Source organism: the organism of the source record quoted next, unplaced genomic scaffold (assembly GCF_019419815.1).
Source record: "Pyrus x bretschneideri cultivar Hongxiangsu unplaced genomic scaffold, Pyrus_bretschneideri_v1 Contig12, whole genome shotgun sequence".
NCBI lineage: Eukaryota > Viridiplantae > Streptophyta > Magnoliopsida > Rosales > Rosaceae > Pyrus > Pyrus x bretschneideri.
The window spans coordinates 4,629,233-4,651,595 of record NW_025999413.1 but is presented as its reverse complement, the minus strand read 5'-3'; the positions used below and the strand labels follow the sequence as shown (position 1 = coordinate 4,651,595).

Below are 22,363 nucleotides of genomic sequence, written 5' to 3'. Positions count from 1 at the left end.
TATATACTAAAATATGCAAATGGAACTTCAGGTCTAAAATTATAATTGAATTAATTATTTGGACTTTGGGCCAAATATAAAGTGTGGGTGAAAAATTATAAAACCCAAAAGTCCCAAAAAAAAAAAAAAAGGCAATTAAAACTCGGGGCTCAAAAATTTGGACCAAAGCCTATAGGTGGGCTAAGTGAATTGGTGTCATGAGGTCTAAGCCCAAAACTAGGATGGGGTAGGCACAGGCCTAGTATGTAGGCATGCTTAGCATCACAGAAAATGGGCTGCATGTGTAAGCCCAAAGATAGAGGCCCAAACGGGCTCTGATCTGGTGCATGGAAACTGTAATAGCCACGTAGGCTGTGATCCTCTGCGGTCCAAGATACGGATACATCGCGACCAAGGAGGGCTGAGAAAAGCTCCAAAGCCCAAAGGGCTGGTGCTCACTGAGAAGGGGCCAAGCCCAAGTGGGCTTGGAATTTGGACAAAACACCCCAGCGCTAGCTGGGTGAACTCGCCGAAGATAGAGATCGGTGCCACCGCTTCACGCGGTCGTGTCATGGTGCAAAAATTATGGGAAAAAAACTATGGGTAGAAACCCTAGAAAAATTAACTTGGAATTTTGAAGCCAATCGACGGTGACCCATAGAGGTAAACAGAAAGTAGAGACTCTCAACATTTGTAGAAACCCTAGAAAAATTAACTTCGAATTTTGAAGAAAAACTGATGAGATTTGAACGAATCTCGATCAAAAACCCTTCAGGATTGGGCTGTGGGCCCACTTGAGGGAGAAGACGCCATGGAATGCATAGAGTTTTTTTTTTTTGGATTTCAGGCCAGAAACCCATGCCTCTGGCTTCGTGGTCTCGTGGCTCGGCTCAACCACAGAAGTTATAGGCCTGGGGCTAGTGGCTCGACGGCTTGGCGACTTGCCAGCCACGACTCACACGGTGGAAGGGTTTAGAACGAAACCCTAATCCATATTTTAATAATTTTTTCAATTTCTAAAGTAATTCAATGCACATTTAATATATAATTTAATGCATGAGCAGATATTTGATGCAATTCATGGCAATATCAATTCACATAATTCAACAATTATGGATAAAATGCATATACAATTTATGTAGAATCTAAAATTCAAAAAATGTAAAGTTGGGTCATGTATTATGTTGAATGTTCATGCTATCAGGGTTGCAAAAATATCGAGATAAAAACCGTTGTTTTGAAAGAACCTGATTGCGTGATGATATTGATGAAATGGTTTGATGCAAAAAACTTCCACGTCAGATTCCTAAGGGCAGCGGTAGGAGCGTGCTGATAACGTGTTGTGGCCTATATTTAACTGACATGGGAGAGTGGGCCGGCGGCACATAGAAAATATATAGAGAGAGACGTGTTTGTAAGGTTGTGTAGATGATGTGTTATTCCCCTACACAGCGCCTTTATTTATAGTAATAAGAAAGAGAAGAAATCCTTCTCCTCCAACGAATACAAGTCCTAATAGGGAAAAATAACTAGAGTCAAATCTAATTTAGAATTTACACAATCACACTTAAATAAGAAGTTTATAACATCCACCACATTTTTTTTTTTTTTTGACTTCCCATTATGTTAATCTCCACAATAAACAGATAACTATTTCACCACTTTTTTTTATTTATATTTTTAACTTCCCACTCTGTTGATTTCTCGCACACATAGTGTGTGGGCTCATTGCTAGTATTTAGAAAAAAAATACAAATCTTGTTTCAGAAGAATTTTGCTTCGAATTAATGATCGAGTGCACAAAACCTCTTCCTCCCATTAATGATAGTCGTGTAAATATTCATAAACCTGAAATTGATGTGAATGACCAAGGGCATCTCTCAAACAAAAAATAAAACCAAAGGCCTCTCTCAAACCAAAAAGAGAAATAAAGGCATCACATTTTGATGCAGTACATTTCCTATATCAAATGTGGATGTTGGTGGATTCTTATTTATCAAAGTCATGCTTTTTATTAGATTGCATTACAACTACAATATACTTTCTTTAGTTTTAATTATCTCTTGTACCAATTAAATGTATATTTACTTTGTGCAATTGAAGTGAGTGAGTGTGAGTGTTTCCTCCTTATAAAATTAAGCATTTGGCTTGGTAGTACGAGTGAATCCACGATTAGCTACGTCGAGCGATTCTGTTACCCCTGATTTAGTGATTCCCAGACCATCTATCCTTGTCTTCTAAGACTCCTTGGTTCCTCCTGCGTTAGCTGCATCAGAGCAGGTCATCTATGTAGGGTTATAACATGTTTTCTTTATTTCATATTTAATTGCACAAAATGATATGGCGATTGATGGTAAGACTCCCTCTTTAGTTTTAACATGTTTTCTTTATTCTGTATTTCCTACTTAGGGTTAATCCTTTAACATGTTTTCTTTATCTCTTCATTTTCTTTATTCATAGTGATATCCGTAAAAATCTTTTGTTGCAAAAAATGCAAAAGATTGAGAGCATTGAAAATCCCAAGTATTGTGAATATGTAAATATTAGATAATATGATATCACAAAAAACATTTACAAAAAACCACAAAGAAATAGGAAAAGATGTAGAAAATTCAACACTACCAAAAATTACTATTTGCCCGACGAACAGACTTTCGTTTGGCAAATAATCATCTACCCAACAAAATCCAAACGTGGGTCGGGCAAAAAGGGTCAACATTTTGGTTTCTTCAAAGGCTTTTGCCCGACAAAAGTAGTTCTATGGGCAAATTGTCCTTTGTTAGGTAAAGTTTTCGTGCCAAGGAAAAAACTTGGCTTGTATATGGCAACCTTTCAGCGACAGACCATTTAGGTTTCGTCGCACAAATGTAGATTTTATGATTTAGACGGCAAAGGTGAGGAACATTTTGGCATAGGGGTGTGATATCCACACACCCCTATTTACTTCATACACACCCTTTTAATTTGCAACCGTCAGATCGACTAAATTAAAGAAGATCAAAGGATAGGAATTAACAAGGGGTGTGTAGATAGCTCACCCCTTTGACATATTCAATTCCTTTGATGATTTTCGTAGTCTGCAAAACTAATTTGAACGATTCAATTGTCAAACTCTAGTTTGTATATAGTCCGAGATCACATAACCCAAAAATCACCAAAAACAAATTTTCGGGGATTAGGTAACAGGAAAAAATCTTTCGATGGTTAGAAATGGAAATCATGATTTAACGGTTATTTAGCTCAGATTTTGATGATTTATTACAACACTCCTTGACCCTAAAAGAATACAAGGAACGAACATGATCATAAATTGTAAGTATTTGTCGAATCTATTGTTTTGATGGGACGTGGTCTAAGAAACTAATTTGAACAATCCAACCGTTACACTTGTTTGTATACCCTCCGAGATCGCATACAACAAAAATTACCAAAAACAAACTTTTGGGGATTAGGTAACATGACATAATTCTTTGACGATTAGAAACGAAGAATCATGATTTAATGGTTATTTGAGCTCCGATTTTGATGATCTCTTACAACTACACTCCTCGACACTAGATAAATACAATGAACGAATTCGATTATCAATTTAAAATATTTACACTAGTGGTTACTACAAAATCTTACGTTCTCATTAATGGAAGTGTAGAATAAACTCTGAGTGTTTGTTGAATCTATTGTTTTGATGTGATACGCAGTCATACAAAACTAATTTGAACAATCCAACTGTCAAACTTATTTGTATATACTCCAAGATCACATAGGCAAAAAATCATCAAAACAAACATTCAGGGATTAGGTAAGGGACAAAATTCTTTGACGGTTAGAAAAAAAAAATTACAATTTTACGGTTATTTTAGCTCTAATTTTGATGACTTTTAACGACTATACTCTTCGATTCTAGAAGAATACAATGACCCAATCCGACAACCAATTTAAAATATTTACACTAGTGTTTATTACAAATGTTACATTCTACTTAATGAAAGTATATTTATATTCATGAGTTCTTCTTAACTTTTTTTTGGCGGTGAATTTCTATTTCTGAGTTTGTTACACTTGCATAAAGTCGGCCACAAGAGTTAGCGACAAGTTAGAATACAATATAAGGACGAATATTCGCTTGCACGTATCTATCCAACCAAAAGAGGGTCGGCTAAGTAAATATGGGTGGTACACTTATGGCTTGACGCATGGCTAAATGAATTAGATGGGGAGAAACTTCTTATTTGTCCGGTACATGATACATCACTTCTTATTATATTAATGGAGGAAAATATGTCTCGTATCCAACTTGATGACTACAAGAAAATTATAATGCACGTATAGGAGGACATGTGGAGGTTTCAAACCAACACAAAAATATTTCAAATATAATGTAATAAATATATATATATGTAGTTTTTTAAAATACGAATCTTCACACTTAAATCAAATGTTCACAATCTTTTTAAATAAAAAAGTGTAGAAAAATAATTTTAAAAGTTTTTTTTTGTAAGTAGTAAATGATAATCTTCGCTCCTAACACCAAAATTCTATTACAGTTTTATGTATCTTTGTTTTCAACTTTCCAATCTTATCCAAAATCTCAGCAAGATATTTGATAAATATGGACACACAGTGTAATCTAAGCCACCAAAAATGTTATCAGAAAACAACGTCGTAAGTAATAAAAGTACATGAAATATGCACAAAATAAAATTAAAAATTGTTTTTAACCCTCTAAACGAAGTTAAAAAGCCAAATCTATCTTCAGTTGTGGCAATATGATGAGGTTGATTCATTTCGTTGTTCTCTTTCTAGAAAGATTTATAATCTTGAAACACACTCCAAACCACTATTCATCACAAGGAATATTATTTAGCAAAAATAAAATATGAACATGTGACACAATCATATCAACTTGTTCTACAACAATCTTTTTCGTTGAATAATTGTTAAATTATTGAATCATACCTGAAAAAAAAAAAAAAAACATTGTCAATAGTAACTGCTTATTATTCAAAATGGGTGCATGAAGAGTGGTTTTTGAGAGGCTAAAGCAGTTCACTATTCCTAGATTCAAATCCTTCAAAATTGGTGAAAATGCTCTAAAGGCTTCCTTTTTACTTCCATTTCTCTAAGCTGTATATGCTTTCGTTTCGGAATCCTAGCTAGGGTGCGGGATTCAAGCTGAGCCCCCAACAAATTACGGCTGCTTAATCTTCAAAATTTAACTTAATTATGGATGAGAACAAGCGACCTAAAATTTTCAACAGACGCCCAAATACCCAGTTTAAAAGAAAGTCATCAATCACTCTCGACGCTATATGTGCACAGTATACTCTGCATTTCTGAATGGTATATGAATTGTGAATCATGCTGTATGCACTCCAGATACCACTCATTCCTTCAGAAACGGATGTCCGTTCTTTTGTGGGGGGATCAAAGAACGTACCATTATTAAGTAGGGTGGAGACTTATAGTAGTGGTGACTAGAGAGCGTGTTGAAAAGAATCGTGTGTTTTTCTTCCGGTCGATCAAAGGATCTTTGTTGTGGAGAATTACAGTAGTGGAGACGAGGGAGTGTGTCAAAAAATATCGTGTCTGATGTAGACTGTTCATGTATTGCGTAGTGCGTTTTACCAAGAAGGTGGAGCCGTGGGACCTGGGAGCTTAGTGTTTATCGTACAGATCAAAGCTTTTACCTAAAATATGCCAGGGGAAAATTTTTATTGTGACGGAAACACAGATGGTATACCACATGTTTTATATAAGCGGTGGAAAACTTTTTTTTTAAGTTATTAACTTTTCAACATATATATCCCACCATTTGTATAATAACACATGATGTACCACCTCGTATACTGATCATACTAAAAAATCTCTCATATACCACCAAGTTGACTTCATATTTATGATTCTTCTTGTTTGGTGAATTTTTATATTTTAAAAATGTCACGAGTGTGAAAATGAGTATAAAAGTGTTTGGTAAATATTAATCTAAAAGTGTTATGATTATGTATAAAGACATAAAAGGACTTGGTATTGGGGGGTGGTTGCGAGGACATTGTTGGGGGTAGCAGTGCTTGTGACAGTACCAAAAATGGTGGAGGGATAGCGGTGGTACCAATAGTATAGTGTGGTGGTTGCAGTGATGGCGGTAGTGTTGATGGTAGCGACAATGATGAGAGTATGATTGTGGTGCCAATGCGGGGAATGGTGGTTGGAGGTGTAAAGGTAACAATGGTGGTAGGGCAGAGACAACGCCGATTGTGGTTGCGGTGATAATGGCAGTGGTGGTGTAAGGTTGGTGGTTGTAATGTTAGGTGATCGTGCTCACTTTGTTTTCTAAGAAAGAAAATGTGTGTGCAAAAGGATAAACAACGTCATTTTAAAAAAACTAATAACGGTATTACATGACTAGAAAATATTTATTAAAGGATCTAAGCTCTACTTTTTATGAAAGTAGTAAAGTTGCTGTTGAAAGCTATTCATTTCAAAATAAGCTTGATATTTTATTTTTACTTAACACTTTTATTTCTTAACTTTAAAGCAGTTTTGGTGGGGAAAAAAAAAAAAAAAAAAAAAACAAACCAATACCAAACAAGGCCTAAGAGTGTTAATTGTATTAATGATTGAAGACAAGCAGTGTTGTATGGTGGAAATTAGAGATAGAACTCTCCCATTATTGAATACGCACAGTGAACACCGAGTGGGAATTTAATGGAGTTATTAGAACATATCTAATGAAAATGTCAAAACATAAAAGTCAAACTATAGTTGATAGTTAATGTGGTAATTTTAAGTTTTAAAGAGAATATGTTAAAAAATCTACATCAGCAATAACAATAAAATAAATACAATATTCTCCACCCAATGCCCAATTGATAAGGCAATTGGGTTAAATTGTGTTTGGTCCAAGAACAGTGGTCCACCAGTGCAAAATTGGGGAGGCAATTACGCCAAGGGCTGGTGCCCTTTCTCTTCCCTGCATATTCATGCCCGGGCTAGTGCTTGTGGGTTGTGCTCGCTGACATCAGTGCAGAGCTTCGGCTCCACCACGTGCAGCCCACCGAGAACAAGACAGCAACCCTATGTTGTTGGACTTCCAACGACCCTTTCATCTAGACCATTAGATTTTCTACATTAAAAAAATGAAAATGTTAGGTTGGGCCACATGGTACAATCTTGTGCATCTGATATAAAATAGTTTGGAACTCAACGGTCAAGATTAATCCAAAGGTAAAAACATAGAAAAAACTACCACCACACTTAACATTAAACATACTTAAATAAATAAATAAATTTTTAATTAATTATGCTTGTTTGTAATGCTATGTTTTCTTTGTATTTAAAATTAAATTATCAGAATTGAATAGAGAGTTTTATTTTCAAAAAACAAACTAAGTACACACTTACAAAGCATAAAAATAAAAAAAATATATTTGTGAATAGTAATCGCCTTTATCCTTGCCCTTCGCCTTCTCAAACGGATAGACTGGCACAAAGGCAATTACTGTTTAGAGTGAATAGTAAATGCAATTTCACTGCCCTTGCCCTTCGTCTTCTCAAAAGGGTGAACTTGCACAAAGACTATTACTGTTCAGAGTGAATAGCAAAGGCAATTTCACTACCCCTACCCTTGCCCTCCTACAATAGGTGAAGTTACTTTTGGTATTTTCCAACTGAAATGCTAATTCTCATGTGGCATGACGTGAATTGGCAATAAAAAAGGTTGTTGACAGAAACTTCAAATTCATTTTTAATTGATAAATAAATGCTTTCATCATTTTTATTGTTGTTTTTTTTCTAAAAATATTTTTTACAATTATTAAAAGTAAATAATGTGATAAATAATACTTTAATTTGACATATCGGTTGGAGAACAAAACTTTAAGAGTAATGCTAGGTACACCAAAATTTTAAACCAAATTTGCAAATCAAATTATGTGTCACCAACAGGAAATAAATACGTTAATCAACACTTAAGTAATATTCTAATCATCAAGACCCACAGCATTAGATTTACAAAATTTGGTCTACCTAGCATTTTCCATACATTAAAAAAAAAAAAAAAAAATTAAAGTGCCATATAGGCTTTCAAATTCAAATATTATGTTTAAAATTTCACTTTTTCATTGGAGATGATCTTATGTCAAATTTTTTGTTTCTTCAACGAAATTGTCAAATATTATTTTCTTATCTGTGTAGAGCTTTAAATGGTTGTATTTATTAAAGAAATTGTTGATAGTATCAACCCCACTTAGTAGGTTGACTACTTCTCATATTTTCAATTAATTTTATGGTGGAATCTCAACTTTCTTCATAATATAAGAGGAGATTGTTCTACGTGTGAAGACCAACAACCACACGTGCTCCACGTCACCTGATTTACATTGTCCACGTGCTAGACTTGAAAATTTGCCACACATGAGGGGGCGTATAGAGAGTATCAATCACACATTCAGAAAATGAGAGACCTTACATGTGCTTATAAGTATTTGGGCTACTTCCTATATTGCCTATTGGTTTTATGTTAGAACCCAAACTTCTTCACCTACCATAAACTAATCAAAAATAAAATTGATGTTGACATCAAATTTGACTCCTAATCACAAGGGCATCAAATCCAGTCAACAAATTATACTTCCGTTGGAAGAATTTTTTATATCAAATACGCACAATAGCTTCTCCACCTAGAATTTAACATCCCCTTTGAAGATGCTCTTTGGTGGGGCATATACTTCTGAGTCTTTTGTCTAGTCTTTTTTCATTGCTCATTTTGCTATCTATATATAGATCATATATACATCAGAAGTTTACTCACTACAACTGCGCAGAGAGGGAATTTACTTAAGCTAAGCTCGTACTAGACTCATAGTTGCACATTAATAATTTTTTGAAGATTACAACTACTCGATCGAGCAGTGAGTTTAATTATTTTGATTTCTTTCATTATTTTCTTAATCAATCGAAGTAATATCACTTTGTATAATAATTATATTAATTGCAGATTGAACATGGGAGCTACAGTTGTTCCTAGTGTAATTGCTAATCTTAAAGTTCTTGGTCATGATAATTATGAGGATTGGAGTTTTCGGTTTAAAACCTACTTGTTGGCTGAAGATCTTTGGGAGGTTGTGGGAGGGACCTCTGAACCGCCTAGACCAGAAGATGGTGAAGCTGAATTTATGGTTTGGAGGAAGAATAATGCCAAAGTTCTACATGCAATCCAGAGTTGTTGCGGGGATGATATTTATTTTTTTATCCGGGGCATTAGCACGGCCAAAATCGCCTGGGATACTTTGGCTGAAAAGTTGAAGCCGGCCGATCAAGCCTTGGAAAACACAGGTACGTGTACGCACGTACTGCATGTCTCCTTTCCAAGTTAATTCCAATATAACTGTCAAGATCGAGTTTTCTTCTTCTAATTAAGTCACCGTGTGTGATCGATGCAGATGTTGTGCCTTTGATGCCACATGAATTGAATACCGGTCTGACGCTGAATGAGGGTACGTATTATGCATGTGATCTTTACTGCAGCATGCATGAATCTTTATTGTCTTGTTTAATTTTATTAGATTTAGTTAGTTATCTTTTATTTTCAACTATATACATAATTCATCCACAAATTATTGACGTTTAGTTAACAAACAATCCATATATAATATTACTTGACAGATTTCGACCAAAAAAAATATTACTTGACAGATTATTATAACACTAACGGCGACTTCAATGAGTTCCCACATCATCAACCCTTGATTCATGCTGTTGCAAAAGGTGATTGGGATTATGCAAAGAACTATCTTACTTTGCATCCCGACGCAGTCAGAGAGAGAGGTTCATTGTCAGGCTCGACAGCTCTTCACATGGCAGTTTCAATGGAAAACAAACATATGGCAAAAGAATTAATAGAATGGATGACCGAGGGAGACTTGGAAATAGAAGACGCTAATGGTGTCACAGCTTTAGCTCTAGCTACGCTAATAGCACCCGAAGTGGCTAGATGCATAATCGAAAAGAACAAGAGATTACTTTGCATACCATGCAATCCTCTGAATATGATCCCACTGATTAAGGCTTGTCACGGCGGCCAATGGGAATTGGCTCGCTATCTGTATTCAGTTACCCCATTGGACGCTTTGACGTCGACCCAAGACAACTGTCGGACTAGCGCTGACCTGATTTCCCACTGTTTTAGCTCCAAAGAACTCGGTACTTAAATGTTTCAAATACAATATTCGTATGTGCACATTTTCTGAGTCTCTGACACACTTTCTAATTGAGGTGGATCGTTTCATTATATGTAAGATCCACCTGTATTTGAGAATGTGTTATTTTTGCTGCTTAAATAGCATTTTCCTAACAAATATTGATTACTTATTTTTTGCCATATATGTAATTCTTCGTCTTTTTACCATATTGTAGATATTGCATTGGATTTAATTCAGCGTTGCCCAAACTTGGCCTTTGCTACAAACTCTACCGGGAAAACACCTTTACAAGAATTGGCTTGTATTCCCTCTCTCTTTCTAAGTGGAACGCATCTCACATTCTGGCAACAATGGATCTATAACAGTTAGTAAATGCACTCTATTCTATGATAAATTTTATACTTGATTAATTTCTCTGTCCCTTTAGTCGGGTGGGCACTGGCCGGTTTTTCAATCAAAATGTCCTAAATGTTATATATGCATGCAAGGATACCTGCACACAATTTACGCGATTTCATTTATCTCAAAACTCCATATATTTTTATTTTTATTTTTTTGATACTTATATTGAAAAAATGAAACTTCATTTTATGTATGGATGAAAATACTATCTCCGATCTCTAAATTAGAAAAGTTTGAGATAAACTAAAATTCAGAAGAGAATTTTGAATATGGTTTGTGATAAACCAGTTTTCTTGTATACCTTAGCTATTTATAGTGGAAGAGGCCAATGGGTCATCTACTGGTTGGTCGTAGCAGGCTAGCAAGCCAACGATTCTCCCTTCCCTTGTCTACTTAGATGCCTTCCTTGTCTGTTTAGACGCCCGTAGGTTGTAAAGCCCAAGGGCCACACGTGCTCAACATCATCCAATTTGTGTTGTTCTCGTATTTGGTTAATTCAAAAACTCATCACACGTGGGGGAGGGGGGGGGAGCGTGTAATGATATGAAGGTAAAAAGTTTCTCATTGGTGAAAGGAGAAATCTTGCAAGTACTTATCAAGGGTTCAGCTACTCCTCATATTGACAATTATTTTTATGGTGAAATCTCAACTTCCTTCAAAGCCGAGGTACGAGCGGTCGGCAACCATGTCCCTCAAAGAAAAAAAAAAAATCTGTTAGAAAGCTTGGCAAGATTTGAGACCTGGGGCCTGATAGTTGTTGGTTTTGCTGGTCCTTAGAGGGTTGGTCTGCTTTATCCTAATGGAGATGATTGTTTCTCACGATGTCGAAAGTATTTCTGTCAAATTGAGCCTATAGTCCATTTGACACGCTATGATTGCGCATGATTAATTTATGTCTCCATGCTATGATTGTGCATGATTAATTTATGTTAAGAAATAGTAATACAACACGCCAAAACCTAAGTGTGTCTCTTATATTTGTCTTCACCTGTAAGTCCCTTACAAACCATAAAAGACAAAAAAGACAAACTTATATTCTGCTGTACTCGTATAAAAATGTGTTTCATGTTCGAGTTCACAGATCCATTTCACAAGTTTCTTAAGGTGAGATGCGATGATTTTTATAGTGGCACGACTTCAATATGTAGTGGCAGTTAAGGTTTAGGGTTATGGGTTAAATTAGAATTTTTGCAAATATTATAATGTGGGTTATTTTCCCTCTTGAGTTTACTTTTTAGTGTAAAATTGAAGTGTAAACAAATTTAATGTGTACTATTAATGTTTAGCAGTGTCCATTGTGTGCTATGTTAATCATTTATTTTGGGTATGCAGCTACACGGACATGAGTATGTATACAGTAAAAGAAAAGGTTCAATGTTTCACAGACATAAATATTAATACAGTAAAAGAAAGGTTCTACATATTGATTAGATGCATGTGTTTATTTTCTTGATAGGTTTAAACATTCCACATGCTTCTGGGATCCGTGATGTTCGTATAGATGTTCTAAAACAAGCCAATGACCCGGTTAATGATCAAAGGGGTCTCATAATTCGCTTGGGTATGTAATATCCATGTGAAATGGCACTATGCATTTTTTCCAGTACATATATAGTAAAATGAGAGTTATGCAGGAGCATCTTTTAATTACTTCGTTATAGATCATAATTAACAAATTCGATGAATAGCTAATGCAAACATCTTTTTATTTGCAATGTAGTTATGGCTTTACTGCGAGGGCTCGTCTCAAATCTCCGTAAACTTTTAGGTAATGCTTTTTTTCTTTTTTCTTTTTTTTTTTTCAAATTTAGGTAATGGTTCATGTGAACACTCCGTTATTCTGTTGTTTCACTTTTGGCCGTACTTTTTGAAATTTAATGATTAATAATTTTTCTATGTCAACCTAGGAATCGATCACATATACAAATTGAAACAGATCCATGTTCAATCTCTTGAAGTTTTACAAGGCATGTGCAAAATGACTGAAGGTTTAAGCCTTAAACAAATGCAAGGAAGTTCCGTACAAACAGCACTCTTCAAAGCTGTTGAACATGGGAATGATGAGTTTCTCCGTCAGCTGTTTACTGCAAATATCCTAGCTTTAGGGATTCATGACGAAAATGCAAAGAGCATGTTTCAGTTTTCCATTGAATGCCGTCAAGAAAAAGTCTATAACTTTTTCCATGAATTTATCCGAATCATGAATGTTCGTGCTGAATCCAGAGTAGATAAGTTCAACAATACTTTGCTACATTCAGCAGCAAGGTTATCCCCACCTTCACAGCTTAAACATATCCAATGCGCAGCATTGCAGATGCAGAGAGAGTTACAATGGTTCAAGGTTAGAATTTCTTCCTATATATATTGCTTTCTAATCAACAATTTCAATTTCACTATACTATTAATCAAATTTTAAGTTCGACTTTCATAGATAACAAGTTTAATATCTAATTATGATTGATGCAATATTTGACCACCACCACAATTAATCCACAACCACCACCAATATCTTTAGGGGTGTGCTATCCACACACTCCTTTTTACTTCTTACACATCCTTTATTAATTTCTGTCATTCAATCTTCTTCAATTCATTCGATTCGATGACCGAAAATTAGAAGAGTGTGTGAGAAGTAAAAAAGGTTGTGTAGATATCACACCCCTATCTTTATATAACAAAGGACTTGAGTGACTACTAAAACGTGGCCTCATTAAAACCAATATTGGAGTATTCTAGTTAAACATTACCTCTCTTAGGACGTATACTACAAAATGGAGTAATTACTTATGATTGGCCCAAGTTGGGACCAAAATTTTACAAACAATATTACTATTATAAGCTTGACTAAATTGATAAGGGTTTAGTCTTAAGACGTAGTGGGTTAAAGAAAACGGCGTTTACTACCAAAGCACAAGGTCCACTATAAATAGGTTTTACCGTATAGAGTTCTAGTTACGTGGTAAATTGGCAAATTACTATATTATTTAGAAAATATACCAAATAAAACTAGATTATTTGTGACAGCAATTTGCAATTTCAGAAACTGTAAGACATATTTGAAATCACAACAAGACATTAGGATCACGAATATAATGAATCGAATCAATATAAAATAGAGATGACCTAATTATATTGAACTTATCTGTAGAATACGGAAAACATGACTTTTCCGGATGACAAAAGAATCAGCGTATGCATAAGAATGTCTTCTACTCTTTCTAAACTATATGTTCTTGCTATGAATAGAGTTCAGCACATAATAAAACGATTATTGTGAAAGCATGGACAATCCTTATATAGTTGCTACGATATCTCTCAATTAAGCCTATTATTAATTGAGAAATACTCATAATCACAATTATATATTTTATATCCAACCATAATAAGTCTTTACTAAAGAGGGACCACATAATAGGTTAATCAAAGGTTTTTTTTTTTTTTTTTTTTGGAACAAACAATGCATCTACACTAAGGGGGAGGATGTGGGCTTAGCCTCACAATATGCTAGCAAAAATATGGTTCAAACTCGTCATTGGCAAGAATCGAACCTAAGACCTTTCACTTACAAGTGAAGAGCAATATCACTAGATCGTAGTATTAAGTGGCGTCAATCAGAGGTTAAGACTTTATTATTCTAAACATATTGGGCCATAAGATCACTTTGACAATCAAGTCATCCAAATAATAAGTTACTCGAGAATAAAGTAATTGCTTGACAAGTCATTGATAGTTTGATCCTCACAGTTATTTTTACAAAAACAACCAAAATAAAAATGAAATCACAAGAATGAAAATTTGATTACTGTTACAAACTCAGAGAACTAGGTTATTTGGGATAAGTATCTTTGAAGAAAATAAATTAAATAACGAAATTTGAGTTTCTTCTATTCACTGAAATGCAGGAGGTGGAGAAAATTGTGCCTGCCAAGTTTCTTGAAGTTGTAAACTATACAGATGGCATGACTGCCCGTGATCTATTTACTAAGAACCACAAGGAATTGGCAAACGAAGGTGAAAGATCAATGAAAGCAACAGCAACTTCTTGTACGGTTGTAGGTGCTCTTATTGTTACAATCATGTTTATTGCAGTATTCTCAGTTCCTGGTGGAACCAAGGCAGGCTATCCCGTGTTCTTAAATAAAAGGATCTTTATGGTCTTTATAGTTGCTGATGTCTTTTCACTTTTTTCTTCCACAACTTCGGTGGTAACATTCTTAGGAATCCTCAACTCGCGTTATGCTGAAGATGATTTCCTTAAATCATTGCCAACAAAGATGGTTATAGGACTTTTCACCCTCTTCTCCTCTATGGTTACCATGGTGATTGCGTTTTCTTCTACCCTTTTTCTTATGCTGGAAGCAAAAGAGTGGATAGTGGTTCCGATCATTTTACTTGCTAGTGTTCCGATTGTCTCCTTCGTATGGATGCAATTTTCCCACCTTGTTGAGATGTTCATTTCTACTTACGGAGCTGGAATATTTGTGGCCAACGAAAAAGGCAAACCTTGGCCTTTCAGCTCTCTTAGACTGTTTTAGTCATTTTGTTTGATGTTTGTTTGGTTACTTTTGAGGAAGTTTTTAGGATTTGTTTAAAGAATAATGATAAATGGTTTATGTACGCTCTTTCTGTTTTTGGACCTAAAGAATGTATAATTAATGTACGTGTTCCAGATTTGGTAATAAACTCCAACTTCAATCTCTGTATTGGCATGAAATTCAGTTTTTGTTTATGGGCAAATCCTACCCATAAATGAAAAGAAAATACGATAAGAACATTGTTGAAAAATCCTTTGTAGAATTTTTAGGGATGAATTGGATGATGGTGCAAAGGGAGTCCCTGTTTATAAACTGTTTGCATCAAAGCATCTGTTTTGCAAAGGTCGTGACTGAAAAACACTCAGACATTGCATTATTTCATGTAGGCTAGCAACGATGAAATATACCAATCTAGTTCAGTACTAAATGCTCTTGGGACTTTTTGAGCGAGAAGAAATCTTGTTTTGGTGTGGTGTTTGTGTGAATAATAAAAATTGTAGAAGCCGATGAAGAAATCATATATGAGAAGAAACCATATATGATCTTCAAAGTTGTCCTCCTTTATGCTCAGATTCTCAATGCTTAATTGAAAATAGGTCTTGGTCAATCGGTGAGCGTTATCTTTTTGTGATAGCAGAGGTCTGCCACCTTTATATAGACAATTAATGTATTGTTGTAGGTCTATTTAACTGAAGAATTATAGAGGAGAGAGAGGTGTGATACACATAGAAAGAGAGAGATTTGGTTCTAAGGTATGTGTTATCTAACCTCATTGTGTCTTTATTTATAGTAGGAGAGAAGGTAAATCCTGGACCCTTTAGATAATACAACTAAAATAGGACACATTCTAAAAGATACAATAGACTCTCGATAGGATTTACACAATCATATTCCTAACCTAATTACTTCCTTTTAAGTATGTAAATACTCAAACAAAAAAATGCGGTAGGAGTCCATCTATGAAGGTCATGATGGTCACAATTTGGAGATGGCATTCAAATTTGGACACAAGACAACAAATCATCACCAACGTATGGACAAAGGTAGCACAAACTTTTGCTTAGTTTCAATTCCATGATACAGTCTGGTGGGAATTTTTACATACTACCATCAACAAGAGGTTGAGTGAAAGAAATGAATTGTTAAGTGTTTTAAATTTTAATTGCACTCTTTGGGTATCCTAATAATATAGTTTGAGTTCAAGAGATTGCCAACTTCCGTACATTCTATGCAACAAATTTGTTAGCAAGTTCGAAGAAGAAAACAAAGCATTGCAAGAAAGAATAGTTGCTACACTACGCAATTTGGCTTGAAGTTTACTCAAATAAAACTTGAGGAAGAGTTTTTCAAGAAGATGAATACGATGCAGTACATTACAATATAAGTATGGTCCCTATATTAAATATGGATATCGGTGGCTTCTCATTTATCAAAGTCACGGTTTTTATTAGGTTGCATTGTAACTGTATTATGTTTTCTTTAGATTTAATTATCTCTTATATCAATGAAATATATCTTCCTATTTAAAGGGCTCCATATGTAAGTTTAGACAGACTTAAATGAATTGAAAGATGTATTTACTGTGTGCAATTGAAGTGAATAAATGTCTCTTCCTTCTAAATCAAGCGTTTAGCTTGGTCATATGAGTGAATCTATGATTAGTGACATCGAGCGAATCTATTGCCCCTAGTTGAGTGATTTTCAAGTGATATATCCCTTGTCTCCCTGAGACTCCTTGATTCTTCACGCATCACATTTCCTCAGGTATTTTACATGTCTGCAATGCAATTTAGTTTTTGTTAATGCCTTGGTAAGTTGTTCCATAATAGTACTACCAAAATATATGAACATCTTCATTCCATATTTCCTGGTTTATTTAACTTTTTTTATGCTCAAGCCAGGCTTCACTTTCTTCTGAATCGAGCTGAGCTTGAATTAGCCTATAAACTCAAGCTTGATACCAAGCTTAAGTTGTTTTGAGCCATTTCCTTCGTGAAAGTTCTTCTCACCGGTGTGTGAAAGTTTCCCGATTCCGGCAATCTCTTTGCCGCCGACCCTAGTTATGATTTGGGTCGGTGGCAGTCCCCCTTTTCCTTCTCTTTCCTATTTCCTTTTACTTCCTTTCTTTTCAGTCTGCTTCTTCCTTTGCTTTTTGGCCTGCTCGCCCCTTTCCTCTACCCTTTCTTGCCTTTGATTGTTCTGTCCTCAGCCCTCATTTCTCTCTTTGTTGTCCATCCTCCCTCATGCTTCTCCTCTTTTCGTTGCATTCCCTTTCCTATTTCCTTTCCGTTTTCCCTCTCCTTCCCCTCTCTGTTGTCCATCCCTCTTCCCGATTCTCTTCCACCTCACCTCTTGGAGAGTGCGTAGAGCTCCGGCTCGGGTGTTTGCACCACCTCCTTCCATCTGTGTGCCTAAGTTGGCACTGTTGCTTGTGGGTTGCTTCTTCCCACTAGCTTCCATTGTTTGGGTCTTTGATTGGTGGCTGCAATTTCTAGGGTGCTCTTTGGAGGATGATCGAGTCTTCTGTTCTTCCACTGATGGGGCTTTGCTCGGCTTGATTTCAGGCGGGAGTTGAGGTCGTGGATTGCGGCGTTCCGTTGCGCAGCTGGTGGCAGGCTTCTACGGAGTGTGTGTGGTTTCTCTGTTTTGGTCTCAAAACTCGGTTTGGGTTACTTTTGGGGTCCTATTTTGTTGTGTGCTTATCTTTTATATTTGGGCCTCCTTATGTAATTAAGTTTGTTGTTTAACGGTAATGAAATTACCTTTGACAAAAAAAAAATAAAAAATGGACAACGCATTTTAATAAAATAATAAATAGTACACAATTACTATAACACAAAATTTCCGAACATACACTTTAAGATAGTCATATAAACGTGTTTACTTTTGATGATTGGAAACCAGTAGGAGGCCAAGTCATCATGCCTGTAGTTTCTTTAAAAATACAAGAAGATGAGGGGACATGATATCGATCTCCACATTAAAAACAAGCAGAACTGAATATTGTCAAATCTAATTTAAGGAAAAAAAGTAAACATAATTGTTTAATAGTAAAATTTTGAATATGATAACCCCAATGGGTTGGTCAAGTGGAAAGTGATCAAAGATTTAAAACACCTAACTGGCTAATCTAACTTCGAGCTCCCACAGATGCACTCTTTAGGGCCACTAACTTTGATTTGGCGTGCCGTTTGACATAAGGGTTAAAAGTACGTTGTCGCATTATGTGATACCGAGCTATATATGAAAGGCAATCAGACCACCATTAATGTGTGGTGTGGATGGATAAACTTCTTGAATAGAATCCAGTTCAGGTTATCTCATAACAAATACAAGCTACTATAATTCAAACATACCAATGTTCAAGCATGGCTTGTTTCTCATAAAACCGATCATCATGAGCCGAGGTGTGACAAATCAAACACGAGCCAAACCCAATACAATCTCAAATTGTTTTAAACCGACATACAGTTATATTCCTATTGATGGAAATGTTCACATCTATGTTCCAATTTTTGTATGAATTATATGTTCACATATGTATTCCATTGTTTACAGCCCAGTTCCTTTGCTTTTTTGACGTGCGTAGTAGATTGTAGTTACTAGATATAATTAATGAGTAATCTGACAAATATGAAACGAGTAACACTACAAGTATTACATTTCCATTGTTTACAGCCCAGTTCCTTTGCTTGTTTGACATGCGTAGTACTGTAGTTACTAGATATATTAACGAGTAATCTCACAAATGTGAAACAAGTAATGCTACAAGTATTACATTTTTTATAAGTGTATTATTTTTTTTTAGTAGAGGTAGGATCATCAATACAAGTCGATCTCATTTTTATTAGAAAAGTGGTACAATTACGTCAACATTTTATAGTACTATTCATTTTTGTCCTATTATCTCTATAAAAAAAAAATATAAAATGTTGACGTGGCTTAATCGTGACCACATAAAACAAAAGGGCACGAGAGGGCAGACAATCCTTGTCCCTTGAAGATTGTGGAGGATTCCTCCTCAAAAAGTGATGTGGCTACTCTTGTGTGTATTAATTAAGCAAAGAACAATCCTCTTTTTACTTCTTGTTGTTGTAATATATATTCTCTAAATAATAGTATGCGTGTGTACTAGCGAATCTAGGATTCAAATTTTGGAAGGTTTTAGTGTTAAAGTAAAAGTTTTTAAATAGAAACTAGAGCGTGAAGTGCGCAAATTTTTTTTTTAGTTTATTCATTGAGGCATTTCGTCAAATGATTTATAGGCTTATTGTGTCGGCCAAACCATGTTGGACACATATCAACAGATACCAATATATGCCGAAGCAATCTGATGAGTAATATCGAGAGAGTTTGTTGAGTGCTTTCGACACAACCTGTTGGGAAATGCCTAGCTGACATTCTATCAATCACTTGGTAGACACAAAAAAAAAAAAAAAAAAAAAAAAAAAAAAAAAACCATACCAAACATCCAAAGAGTCCTCAAAAAACTTCACATATATTGTTTCCGGACTCTCAATGTACATCTACCCCTATGTGCGTGTATATATATTTAGTAGGTATATATAGGATCAGGATCCTCTCTTAAGCAAATGGTGAGGATCCTCTTAACCAGGCTCATCGAGCAGTTCAAATTTTATTTAACGGCTATAATTATTATAACTTTTAGAGGAGTCCCATGTTTATAGCCGTTGGATAAAATTTGAACGGCCCGATGAGCTTGGTTAAGAGAATCCTCACCATTTGCTTAGGAGAGGATCCTGATCCGTATATATATCCAATGACCAATGAAGATCCTGATCCGTATATATATCAATTAAATAATGGGTAAGTTGCCCCTTCATTGTCTGTCGAAGCTTGCTTCATACGACTCATATTTTCTATATAAATACAAACTCCACACAACATCAAAGGAAGAAGTACGAGGAAGGGAGAAAAGAAAGGAAGAGAAGATGAGATAATAGAGAGAGTTATTTTTGTACTTCTATTATTCTAAATTATAATGAAAGCACCACTGCTGCCCCAAGGACGTACTCCAGTCACACTGACTATAGAGGAACCTCGTAAATTTTGTGCCTTGTTTCATTTATTCCACTGCACACACCGTCGATTTTACAACATGTTATCAACATGAGAAGCTCTTGTGTCAGTGGAAAGCACAACGTCACAAATTATGTTCACCTCTGTCACCTGGAATCTCACAAATAAGAAAATCTTTTCATTTCATCTTAAAATCTTTGTACTACTGATTTTCCTGAAGCACATATATATATGATGTTGTATGATTGTATATCATCCTTTGCAGAAGCAAAAGAGTACAGACTCAAAATTCGTAGAGAATTTGACAGCCATGTAAACAGCGTCAGAACTCCAACTTGCAAAGATCGGATTGAAATACTTTCTTCTTCAAAATTGTTCATCTGCCCAGTACCTACAACATATCAAATTTTCAGAAAATTCCAACGGTGCAATCATCGCAGATGCCTGAAATACCAAACCAATTTCCAATTTCCGCAGAAAATTGAACAGGCACCTTATCAGTACCAAAACTCCATTTCGGTAACTCAGATCGAAATTGTTTCTTCACGAAAGTTTTTCAGTATCCTTTTATCCATATCATACTAAAATTTGAACTAAATCTAACAGTTTGATATTCTCAAAGTTGCAGACGCTATTAACTTCAAAACTTATGGGAACCGTTTCGACTTTTTCGAAACTCACCGGAGGAGGAACACCAATTGGAACTTATTGTTACTATTATTTCCTGGGTAACTAAAATGACTTCGAACTGTGAAACAATAATAAAAATAAAGGGTATGAAACAAAAGAAGGATGGGCAGTGCACCTGTTGTTCCTTCTTTTATTGCTGATATGTCCTCTGAGCACACCGCTGAACGAGGAAGGCGAGACTGATGAGAAACAAAGAAAGTGCTCAGCTTTCTAAGCAGAGGAAGAAGTATTATGTGGAGGAGCTAGAGGATAAGGCAAAAGCAATGAGACTTTTTGAAAATATAACAAAGAAAATAAATAATAAAAAAAAAAGGAAGAGGGAACATGATGCATCATCACCAAGGAAATAATAAATAAAAAGGAAGAAAAGGTTTGAAAGGGTGCCGACATAAAAAAAAATAAAAATAAAAATAAAAACAAAGGTATGATACCTTTTATTTATGTGAATGGTGTTAGCTTAAAATCATTTTACAAATTCTATTTATTTTAAAGCAATTTATTTACCATAGACGGTTTTACCGCCTACTGATTTAAGTTTTGATTTATGTGAATGGTGTTGAATTAAAGACATTGTCATAAGCTTTATTTACTTAAATGCAATTTATTTACTATAGCTGGAATTACCACCTATTGCTTTAATTTACGTATTGTATTTATCTTTTGTTACGATGAGTATATACAAGACCTGAAATTCCTTGATCAGATCAGAACCTGCAGTTTCTTGATCCTCATCATATAAAATGATTGGACCCGAAGTTCCATCATACAAAAAATCGGGCATGAAATCCCTTGATCCTCAAGATTAGTACATAATAAGTACAGTAAGTTTGAAGTGTCGCAGTGCCTCAACTTAATTGTAATAAAGGCCATAAGAATCTCAGTCTATAAATTATTAAATAAGGACCATAAGTTCCTCATGTCTATACTCAAAATGGTTTAGCAGAAGCATTTATTAAACAGATGAAATTGATTATCCGCGTTCTGCTCACGAAAACAAAATTGCCAGTTTTTACATGGGTACATGCTATTTTACATGATGCATTATTAGTTCGGTTGAGACCTTTTGCCAACCATCAATACTTCTTAGTATAACTCATGTTTGGGCACAAGCCAAACATTATACATTTACGAGTTTTTGGATGTGTTATCTATATGCTTATTGCACTACCACAACGTACTGAAATGAGGCATCATCGCCGATTGGGCATTGATGTTGAACACCATCTATCATTCAATATTTGGAACTCTTGACTAGGGATATGTTTATTATGTGGTTTGCAAACTGTCATTTTCATAAGACAATTTTCCCGCCGTTAGGGGGAGAAAATATCGTTCCAGAAGAACGATGAGAAAATATCATTCCAAAAGAACGATGAGAAAATATCATTCCAGAAGAATGATGAGAAAAAACTGTTCCAGAAGAACGAAGAGAATTTGTCTTATTTTGATTCATGAAGTAATCAACATGAAAATGAAGTAAGAACAATTGAATGATGCAACGATGTATCAATCAAATGC

At 35.2% G+C, this 22,363-nt stretch overlaps 1 protein-coding gene and 1 long non-coding RNA gene across 4 annotated transcripts; one reads left to right on the top strand and one right to left on the bottom strand.

The window, feature by feature from the left end:
- Positions 1-8,730: 8,730 nt before the first annotated feature.
- On the top strand, positions 8,731-15,277 carry LOC103947827. 3 transcript variants are annotated; one of them, XM_009358788.3, is made up of 9 exons: positions 8,731-8,888; positions 8,975-9,312; positions 9,420-9,473; positions 9,673-10,179; positions 10,393-10,542; positions 12,037-12,141; positions 12,301-12,348; positions 12,488-12,921; positions 14,483-15,277. In XM_009358788.3, exons 2-9 carry the CDS (start codon positions 8,982-8,984, stop codon positions 15,113-15,115), a joined length of 2,262 nt encoding a protein of 753 aa, XP_009357063.1. In that variant the 5' UTR covers positions 8,731-8,888; positions 8,975-8,981; the 3' UTR covers positions 15,116-15,277. The 3 variants fall into 3 exon arrangements, with proteins under 3 accessions (XP_009357063.1, XP_048434037.1, XP_048434038.1); XM_048578080.1 differs by having other exon boundaries at positions 9,643-10,179; XM_048578081.1 differs by lacking the exon at positions 12,037-12,141 and having other exon boundaries at positions 9,643-10,179.
- A 5,043-nt stretch (positions 15,278-20,320) lies between these two features.
- Positions 20,321-21,451, bottom strand: LOC108867273. Its single transcript, XR_001953246.2, has 2 exons — positions 20,961-21,451; positions 20,321-20,546 (listed from the first exon to the last, which is right to left on the bottom strand). It is a non-coding gene; the product is annotated as an uncharacterized LOC108867273 (long non-coding RNA).
- Positions 21,452-22,363: the final 912 nt, after the last annotated feature.

Coding starts and splice junctions, on each gene's coding strand:
- LOC103947827 (XM_048578080.1), top strand. CDS start 8,982: ATGGGAGCTACAGTTGTTCCTAGTGTAATTGCTAATCTTAAAGTTCTT. Junction 10,180..10,392: donor TTTTAGCTCCAAAGAACTCG/GTACTTAAATGT, acceptor ACCATATTGTAG/ATATTGCATTGGATTTAATT. Junction 12,349..12,487: donor AAATCTCCGTAAACTTTTAG/GTAATGCTTTTT, acceptor ATGTCAACCTAG/GAATCGATCACATATACAAA.